Source organism: Alosa alosa, chromosome 12 (genome assembly GCF_017589495.1).
Source record: "Alosa alosa isolate M-15738 ecotype Scorff River chromosome 12, AALO_Geno_1.1, whole genome shotgun sequence".
Lineage (NCBI taxonomy): Eukaryota > Metazoa > Chordata > Actinopteri > Clupeiformes > Clupeidae > Alosa > Alosa alosa.
The window spans coordinates 24,783,299-24,793,154 of record NC_063200.1 but is presented as its reverse complement, the minus strand read 5'-3'; the positions used below and the strand labels follow the sequence as shown (position 1 = coordinate 24,793,154).

The 9,856-nt window shown below is 44.1% G+C and overlaps 2 protein-coding genes across 2 annotated transcripts; one reads left to right on the top strand and one right to left on the bottom strand.

Moving 5' to 3' along the window:
• The first annotated feature begins 1,108 nt into the window (after positions 1 to 1,108).
• Positions 1,109 to 2,475, top strand: gadd45gb.1 (growth arrest and DNA-damage-inducible, gamma b, tandem duplicate 1). The gene is made up of 3 exons (XM_048259156.1): positions 1,109 to 1,328; positions 1,446 to 1,653; positions 1,765 to 2,475. Exons 1-3 carry the CDS (start codon positions 1,186 to 1,188, stop codon positions 1,876 to 1,878), a joined length of 465 nt encoding a protein of 154 aa, XP_048115113.1. The 5' UTR covers positions 1,109 to 1,185; the 3' UTR covers positions 1,879 to 2,475.
• An 867-nt stretch (positions 2,476 to 3,342) lies between these two features.
• nim1kb (NIM1 serine/threonine protein kinase) lies at positions 3,343 to 9,270 on the bottom strand. Its single transcript, XM_048259334.1, has 4 exons — positions 8,941 to 9,270; positions 8,184 to 8,621; positions 6,612 to 6,880; positions 3,343 to 4,399 (listed from the first exon to the last, which is right to left on the bottom strand). The coding sequence occupies exons 2-4, from the start codon at positions 8,458 to 8,460 to the stop codon at positions 3,647 to 3,649; spliced, it is 1,299 nt and encodes a 432-aa protein (XP_048115291.1). The 5' UTR covers positions 8,461 to 8,621; positions 8,941 to 9,270; the 3' UTR covers positions 3,343 to 3,646.
• Between the last annotated feature and the right edge of the window lie 586 nt (positions 9,271 to 9,856).

Here is a 9,856-nt window from a genome sequence, read left to right as displayed (position 1 = left end):
CTCACAGTAGTAACAATAAGCCTGAATCAGTCACCGTCAACTTGTAATCGGTGCACCACCAGCTTTACTTGCAAAAGTTTAATGACTCTAAAACATTTAGTATATATTTGCAAAACTACACGTATTAACCGGGTACGACTGATAACATTTGTAAAAAAGGGCGAGCATATGCATGTAGAATGTTTTAGGACTCGCATTCGACTTTCGACTGACTCGCACCGGTTGCTCTCACTGTTACCTTGTCGAAATGGGTAACGCTAATGTCGCCAATTTTGTGCATGATGTGCAACTTTACTTTCATGCAACCTGCAGGCCTAATCACATCAACACAACAAACTTTGACCATTAATAAATTAGGCCAGTAGCACAGATTTAGAAGGTCTGCTGGTGGTCACGTGGTCGGTGGCTTGCAGCGCAGATTGTGCGGCAGGGCGTCATGGCACGCGCTTCTCATTTGCATTTGTATAGGCCCCACAATAATAGAAGTTTCTGAACTCACAATAGGGTCGTTTCAGCCTGCCTCCACAGATGGCCACACTCCACCTGTCTCCTACGAAGGGGGGTGAGGGGGGGCTTTTTTAATGCACACTCACTTTCACCATATTTTGCTTCATGTTATAGTTGTACCTTTCACTTTTAAACCTTTATAAATGTTACTTATAGGGCGACCATGCACATATATTGTTTGCATATTTGCACATGTGCATGAACATGGTAGAAAATATAACTGAACGAATGTGGCATACACATAAACCATAAGCAGGGCATAGAATTTCAACATAAACAAAGCATGGAGTTTCAACAAAACGCCACAACTTCACAACTTTAAACATCAACGTTAAACCCTTCTTCTTTGCGGCAGTTTGACATCACAAAGACGTTACTGGTGATAAAGTTGATATTATTTACTTGCAGAATTATATTTTTGCTTAGAATATGCAAAGTTGGCAAAGAAAATATATGGCATTACGATCCTCATCAATCTGCCACGAGCCTAAGTGCGACAATAACATTAGCATACCAATGCACTATTCAGGTCAGCCAATCAGAAGAGAGGCTATTCACCGGACCCACGAGCCTCACAGTATATATAGTGCGCACAGTCCAGTCCATCTTCACTCCGATCTCAGGAAATCTCATCTACTCTTTCTCACAAACGCTACTTGTGGAATTACAATTGCCATCATGACTCTTGAGGAAGTTATCGTCCAGAAGCCTATCGAGAGAGCCCAGTGCACCGGCAAAGCATTGGAAGAAGTGCTGGAGACTGCCAAAGCCAATGACTGCCTAACCATCGGCGTCTACGAATCTGCTAAAGTGATGAACATGTAAGTATAGCCTACAACAAGATACGTTCAGCTAAACTAAAGTCAGATTACTGATGAACACTTATTGAATCTGTGCATTTGACTAAATGACTCACTTTGCTCTTCTTACTTTTACAGTGATCCTGACAGCGTCTCTTTCTGCGTGCTGGCCACTGATGAGGAGTTCGAGTGTGACATCGCTCTTCAGATTCATTTCACCCTCATCCAGGCTTTCTGTTTCGACAACGATATCAGCATCGTCAGAGTCAGTGACATGCAACGCCTTGCTGAGATTGTTGGCGATAAATCTGAACAACTTGATGATGCCCACTGCGTCCTCATCACGGTATGTATGAGCCTTAACAAACGCAGCCTACCTTCTGAAGCAGCTTTGAACAAAATTTAATGGAATATATTGTGGAATAGTCACTAATGTGTCTGTGTTTTCTGTTAACAGAACCCTGCTGAAGGTTCTTGGGAGGATCCAGCCCTCGACAAGCTGCACCTGTTCTGCGAAGAAAGCCGCAGCCTCAACGACTGGGTCCCAGAGATCACTCTGCCTGAGCGTTGAACTGGGCCTATACTCTTCTCTGATCGAGATGCTGTAAACCTGAAGGAATACTCATCCTACTTGACAGGATGATGCAACTTTTCCTGCATCCCTGGATACTCCTGAGGAGGATCTCAGTCCAGGCACCGCGAGGTTATGCCCGAGTGGCCCTCGCGGTTATCGTCGCGCCTCGTACCGTCCATGCCAAGCTGACCCAGGTTCTTTATGTGAACCAGGGGCAGGCATGCCACGAGAGCGACACAATGGCCCTCATTCTTTGTGCGGATGAGGTTTGGAGAGGAAGGAGAAGCGAGTTTTGCGGCTGTGGCCTTGCCACAGAGCAAATATCGCATGCGTTTGTACACGCAGTGGACGAAGTGGTCGTCGAATGAAGCATGCATTTTTAAAAATGGACTTAACATCTCGCTCCCTTTTAAAAATCAGCTTTGCAGAGTCAGAGGATACTTCTCTGTGCTCTGCAAGAATGTTTCTCACTTTCCAGAATTGTCTTAAATCTCTAAAGGTTTCACTTTAGAATTTGTAACGAAACATAATTATGTATTTTGAAACTTTAATATTTTTTTTTATTTGAAATATTAATAAACTAAATGAACTAAATTTGCCATTGTGTCTGTCATGTGTCTCTTGTTACAATTTAGCATTAAAAAGTTTACAACACACTCACTCACACACACACACGCACACAGTAGTTTACAACATGCACACTTGTCAGGCTCCAGCAGAGAAAATAGTAAATGTTTGGGGACGGAGCAGCGGCGCAAAAAAGAAAGGGGCGGGGAAAGTTTTAATGCAGCACCAAATTTGCATAGCAGGCGGCAGAGGCTGTCAGCTGCCTCGCTGATCTGCAGGTGTATGGCGTGAATACAATGGCAGACCTCTGCACCGTCATATCGGGAGGCCCACACAAGGGAGCTATTGTAAAGGCCAGCAGATGTCTGCGTAGCGACGCCACTCCATCTGCCACGGTCTGCAGATGGGAGGTGTCGGGGGCTCTAGGGGGCGCGGGTAAGGGTAGCTGTCATATGGTGCACTGTCAGCTGCTGCTTTGTTTACCCCCGAGCCATAGATTTTCTTGAAAGCATGACTACACAGACAGTTTTGCAAATTGCGATAAAGTTAGAATACGTTGCAAACCACATAAGACTTTCAAAAAGTGTGTTTATTTGCAAAAATACAAAATAATTGCGTTCATTGTGCATTGGCAATACGAGGTCCATGTCCATACACGTCCTTCTTTTCTGACTGTCTCACATCATTACATTGATATTACAACAGCAAATTATTTGCCTATAAAAGAAATATATTCTAACACAACTATTATTTTACATGTTACATATTTCACATATTATTTACAGTTATGGGTCTTTCAAAAGGGGACTAAATGCATATCTGTTTAACATGCACTTAGTTAATGAAGCGTTTCTTATGCGTTATGGTTTGTATATTATAGTATTTGTTTATTTGTATTAGGTTATTGATTGAATTGATATTGTTGTTTATTATTATTATTCTCCTTAATGCAGTCTTATACCAACATTTTAAACTGTTCACTGTTAAATGTAACTATTGTATTGTTGTTATTTCTATGTCGCTTTGGATGAAAGCGTCTACCAAATCCCATAACCATAACCATAACATGACACTTACCATTCATTTTGCTGCAGTATTCTATGCAAGAAATGAGCTCTCTTTGTGCTTCAAAACATTGTGCAATGTGCCCATCCATAAAAGTTGTGGGTCTATTTAGGCAAATATCTGTTTAGTCCTATCATGCAATGACACAAAACTTTGATGTGTGCCGCAGGCCCCTATAGGCACGCAGACTGTCCCTTTTAGGGTCTTTCACCACACCCTCGATGACCGGTAGACTCTCTACTCCGCGACTTCTCTGAGCGCGGTGGAGCAGGATGCGGTAGACCCCAGTGATAGCACAGCGGCTTCCTTTGCCCTGGTTGTTGTTGATGTGCTCCATGGTGATGCCCAGTTCCTCCATTCGTGCCTTGACCTCCTCCTCCTCCTCCTGCAGGTCGTTCGTGTCAGCGTCGATCAGGTAGGTGGGGTTGAGCTTCAGCGGCGCGGGCGGCCGGCACATCTCCACCGGCAGCAGCCACTCGCAGCCCAGCATTTGGTCCAGGGCGAAGCGGTCAGCTGGCTCCTGGCGCAGGATGCCCCGGATCAGCCGCTGGCACGGCGCCGACATCCACGTGGGGATGGAGTAGGTGCCCTCCAGGATGCAGCGTCGCAGCTTGCTGACCGTGTCCGCCCGGAAGGGCATGGTGCCCGTCACCATGAAGTACAGCAGCACCCCCATGGCCCAGATGTCCACGGGCGGCCCGACGTAGTTGTCGTCACGGAAGAGCTCGGGGGCGGCGTACGGGGGAGAGCCACAAAAAGTGTCCAAGATGTCGCTCCGATGCTTGACCCTGGTGCTAAAGCCTAGGTCGGCCACCTTGATACAGGCATCGCAGGTGAACAGCACATTCTCTGCTTTCAGATCTCGATGAATGACATTATTTTCATGCTGGTAACAGAGAAGGAAGTATTAATATAACACTAAAATTAAACTAAAATAAGCATGAATGTTCTTTATAGGACAGGCACATGTATATCCCTAAATTACATTACATTACGTTTAGCAGACACTTCTTGACCAAAGTGACTTACATGTTAGCTATAGGGCAGTTCCAGCGTTATGGATGTGACAATTGGACTCATATTGGTAAACAAAATGCCTTAGAGTGGGGCATTATTTTTTTTCTTTTACCGTCATCAATTTTGGTCAGTGATTCCCGGGTTACTGAAACACCAGGGAACATGAAACTTGGTGGCCACTCCCCTAAATAACTAGCCCTACCTGAACCGTTGCACCCAAGATGACAAAATATTTATGGTATGTTAGTCTCAAGAGCCCGCATGAACCTAACCCATACCCACTCATTTGTGATTTGCACACATAAAGTACATGCACGTGCACACTCGCATTCATTCACATGCACATGCACATGCGCACACACGCACACACACACGCACGCACGCACGCACAGTCGCACACATACAGACAGGCAAGCACACACACACATAAACACATACAGACAGGCAAGCACACACACACACATGCACAAACACCGACCCACATGAATGCAGACACATAAACACACACACACAGGCACGCATACGCATGTGGGCATGCAAACACACACGCACACACACACACATAAACACAGGCACGCATACGCACATGCACACACAGACACACACAAAAAAAAACACACACACACACTCTTATAAACAAAAGCAAACTCACATATGCACACACTCATTTACATGCACATGAGTTGCAGGAGTAGGAGATGGAGACAAATTGACAAGCGTGATTTATTTTTGCGAAGAGAATATGCAGGACTGAGAGGCGGTCATATTTTGTACCGCTATGTGGTACATCTAGTTTATTGCTGCCCTTACTCATGTTACTCTGTGGGTATTAGCTACAGAGGACCTGACACTTCAAATGCTGTCATATCGCGTCACATTTAAAATTAAACTGTGTTAAGCAGACGTGAACGGCAGGCTGAACAGATCTGCAACAGAAGGAGGTTGCTATGTTAACTCCAGCTGCCAAGTCTTCACCAGCTAACACGATAATCCAGTTACTGTACAACATTAGTATGACAGTTACAGGAAGATAATCGCTCAGATTTTTGTTATTAGACCACTTGAAAATAGGCTATGGCTAGGCTAATCACTGGAGGTATTTTAATATTATGTTTGTTTTGCTAATGGTTAGGCATGGCCTTCCTGTGGTTTTGATCAACCTAATAATCTTGTCAGTTGTAAACACTAGGCCTAAGTTGAAATGCGTTGAAACTGACATGCCACCAGAACAGACGTTTTATCGGCTTTGAGGTATAATAAAGTCCCCAGTCTTGTAAATTCACATTATGTAACATGCATAGCGTCACATCCATAACGCACCATTAAAGGTTTTAAAAGTAAGAAAGGGGCACAATTTGGTCATCACACTTTACATTGATATAAATCAGCTTTGCACAGACACTATGGACATTGTCGCATCAACACTGTATGTGTAGCATAAACTTTTCCTATAAAACGTTATGGATGTGACATGGCCATGGAACTTGCTGACTTAAAAACAAAAGCCTTACAAATGTAAGGAGTTGTGCTCTTAAAGGCAAGCTGAGCATAGACATTACTCTACCATTCCTTTGTCAATCTGGAATTTGTCAAATGACACAATTTGTTTAAACATTGGGGCCATTTATCCATTTTTGAAATATGTATAATATTACCATGTGAAAAATGTTGTTTCTGTATGGTTGCACATCAGATATATGATGTAAAAAGAGTGTCATTCTCCATCAAATTCAATCAGATCAGTTACAAACAATAAAATATAGACCTAAATGAAGATTTTAACAACAGTTCTATTTGCGTATCTACAACTTTTTTTTCCATGGTAAGGATGACCTTTGCATGGAATTGCCCTATATTACAAGGGATCACATTGTCCCCGGAGCAAGTTGGGGTTAAGTGCCTTGCTCAAGGGCACAACGGTGGAAGCCGGGAAATGACCCGACAACTTTCAGGCTACTGCACGCTAGCCCAGCTCCTTAACCACTACAGTACACTACCACTGCCCAAACAGCACACACCAGTGCCTCTCTCTGCTAAATCAACAGACACGCTGCCAAGTGTGGACAGGGATGGACACTAACCATGTGTTTGATGGCAGACAGGATCTGGGCAAAGACTATCTTGCTGACGCCATCTGACAGCCTGCCCTCCGTGGTGATCCTGGTGTGGAGGTCGCCACCTCCAGCATACTCCAGCACCATGTACATCCGGCTGGGCGTCTCCACCACCTCGTACAGGCGCACTACGTTCGGGTGCTGCAGGGCCTCCATGCTCGAGATCTCCCTGGACAGCATGCGCTGGGACTGCCCATCCAGACGGGTCTTGTCCAGAACCTTGATGGCAACCTTGTCTGAATGAAAGAATGCAAACAGGGGCATTGAAGTGTGGGGTTAATCTTCTCATCTCATTTTTAAGGGACAGCCTTCTGTGCCAGGCTTGGCTGCTTTCCTTTCAGTCAGTGCCTGCCAAAAGCCTTCCTTCTCTGTATTTGGCATGGCAGAAGGCACACTGTTTGGTTGCCTTGGCCAGACCTCAGTACCTTTCAATTGCATGCTCTCTTTTAATCCTCATGGTTGTCAGCAGTGCTTCTCATCAAGCCAAACTGGCTCATGGTCATCAGCAATGTTCCTAATAGGGCCAAACCTTTTCATCTTTATGCTGATTCCACTCCCTCTCAATCAAAAATAAGAAACACCTCCAGAGCATTGTGTACACATGGTCTAAAATCATTGGCCACCCTCTTCAGTCTCTAACATCACTGCACGACAAGGAAAACACTAAGGAAAGCCAACTGCATCCTAGAAGACTCTACCCTTGTCCTACGTAGAGTTTTTGAATGGCTGCCCTCTGGCAGGTGTCTGCGCTGTCCTTTGGCTAGGACTAACAGGAGGAAGGCTACCTTTACTTTTGAGGCTATTTGCCTTTTGAACTTGAATAATGCTCCAAGCCCCCTCCTCCTCTATCTACTGGGACTAATCCCCCTTACACCCCCACCCCCGTCTGTCTTTTTTCCCCTTTTGTCCTGTCTTATATGTTGTGTTATGTCTTATATGTCACTATGCCTGCATGGAGAAAAGGCCTCTCGGGGATAAATAAAGTTTTTTGAACTGAATTGAATTGAACTGAAACTGGCACAATCACCTTGGCAGACAATTTATCTACAAACTAACTTTATTTATTTTTTTATTCAGTTATGATGAGAATATCCATAAATGACTCAGCTATACACATTAAATTATGTGTGTGTGTCAATACAATGACTAATAGAATGTAAAAAGATATCAGAACCATCGTTGTCTTGTCTTTAATGATGTGCCTATATGCATATAGTTATGTGTCTTGTCTTTATTTACTGTATGTGCTTCTTGTCATTAGTTATGTGCCTAAATGTGTGTTCCATAATGCTCCCTAATTTAATGTAAAGTGTCCAGACAGATATCGGGAAACCCGGCTTTAGAAAGTAAAAATTCCAACCAGATATTTGTTCCATCTATTCACTGTTGATTCTTATTAGCTACACTCTTCAGCCAGGTAGACGAGCTAATTAGTAAAATCATCTGTTTTGGATGCACAGGTACCTTTATTTTCTGAAGCCAGGTTTCCCATCTCTGATTACCAACAAGCCAAAGAGTGTTTTTGGGTTACTTTCTTACCTTTTGTGAGTGCATGGAAGGCCAGCTTGACCTTGGAGAAGCTTCCGTAGCCAATCTGTCCACGGACCTGGTAGAAGCCCACCCTGCGGCCTACCAGTACTTCCTTAATGGTCTTCTCATCGTGGCACATGTTCATGGTCAGGCGCTCCAGAGGCGTCAGATGCTTCTTTAGACCCCCTTCCTCCTCGTCCTTTGCGCATTCGGACTCGGACAGGCTCCAGAGGCTGTGGCGGGTCACTGGCCCCGTCAGGACCACCTGGTTGGCGCCCACAGGCATGGCTGTGCTCTAGGCTTACAGAAGAGCAGCGGGGAAACAACAGCTAATGGCAGCTGGTAGCAAAACACAGGTCCTCATCTGCTGCAAGCTGTGCTGTGTGAATCCAGAGGAATTTGAGTGTATTTCCACACAGCGTTTATGTCCAAAGATATGTGTGGGTCCTACAAGTAAAGATACACATTTTTAGTCATGTTGCAGCTGATCATGCAAGTATGTGCTTGTCTATCAACTTGTCTATTGTAAGTGACCTCTCATACATGCCATGTCATGATACATACCCATTATCACTCATGCATGTTATCAAATCAAACATTTTGAAAATATTTTGCATGTCTTGCAAGTATGTAGTGTGTGATGGACAAAATGTCTTCCATCACAGGTGATCATCATACTGCCATCATGGATTTAAAATAAGCATATAGTTAAAATACTTAGTACTTGCTGGTTCATAATTGTCTGGCATCAAGATGAATATCTTACCCTTTGTTGCCCAGCTGTCAGGGGAATAACAGGCTTTTTAGCTCCTCTCTCATAATCACAGGCATCTCAAAGGCAATCCAAGGCTTCAGGGCCCACTAATGAGTCTCAGATTCAGTGTTCACTGTCCAAAATCCAACTGCATTCTAGTAATTCAAAAGCTTCACAAAAACATTCTTCACAGCAAAGAATTCTCCTTACTCCTCTCAGGGATGTGAAATGCTGTGCCGAGTGTTAGGTACAGGGAGCCTTTGATACAGGGAATCCCGACACTTTTGTTTGTATTTCTTCTAGAGGAGCCTTCGGGGATGCAGCCGTCTTCTCTCTCCATCATTCCTCATTCCTCTACTGTGCACTGATTCTTTGAGGAACAGCCTGGATTAGGAAGGTGTCATGTTTCTTAATCTTCTGGTTTAATTTAGGTGTACCTTAATCCCTTTAGACAAGAAAAAAACAAAGGCATACGACAAAAGAGACTAGACAGTGTCTTGTTTTCAATAAAGTTGTTTACTGGTATATAATAGTTTTCTTTTAAATCTTTTAAATAAACATACTGCCATAAGTGCTTCCATTATTTATCTGGTTGTTTGACAAACTTGGCATAGCCTAAATCCCAAGAATCCCTGTGGTCCTTCAACTATGTTGACCTATGATGCGTCAATGTACGTTCAGACATTACGCAATGGCTTTGCTGTAGCCTAAACAAGATTAGCGCCAGGCCTAACGCACCACAGTTCAAGCCTTCATAGCTTAGCTCCCAGCCGCTAGGATGGCTTGCACTGTTCCCGCCTCTGCGATAGGTGTGCTCATTCAGGTGCGTTCCCCATGTGAGGAAACCCTTGGCTAAAGCACATTCCACACAGGTGGACAACACGTTTATGCAGCAATGACATGGCATTTATTTCACCAGTACTGCTCA

Coding starts and splice junctions, on each gene's coding strand:
- gadd45gb.1 (XM_048259156.1), top strand. CDS start 1,186: ATGACTCTTGAGGAAGTTATCGTCCAGAAGCCTATCGAGAGAGCCCAG. Junction 1,329..1,445: donor TCTGCTAAAGTGATGAACAT/GTAAGTATAGCC, acceptor TTACTTTTACAG/TGATCCTGACAGCGTCTCTT. Junction 1,654..1,764: donor CCCACTGCGTCCTCATCACG/GTATGTATGAGC, acceptor TTCTGTTAACAG/AACCCTGCTGAAGGTTCTTG.
- nim1kb (XM_048259334.1), bottom strand. CDS start 8,460: ATGCCTGTGGGCGCCAACCAGGTGGTCCTGACGGGGCCAGTGACCCGC. Junction 6,881..8,183: donor CTTCCATGCACTCACAAAAG/GTAAGAAAGTAA, acceptor TCTTTCATTCAG/ACAAGGTTGCCATCAAGGTT. Junction 4,400..6,611: donor TGTCTGCCATCAAACACATG/GTTAGTGTCCAT, acceptor CTCTGTTACCAG/CATGAAAATAATGTCATTCA.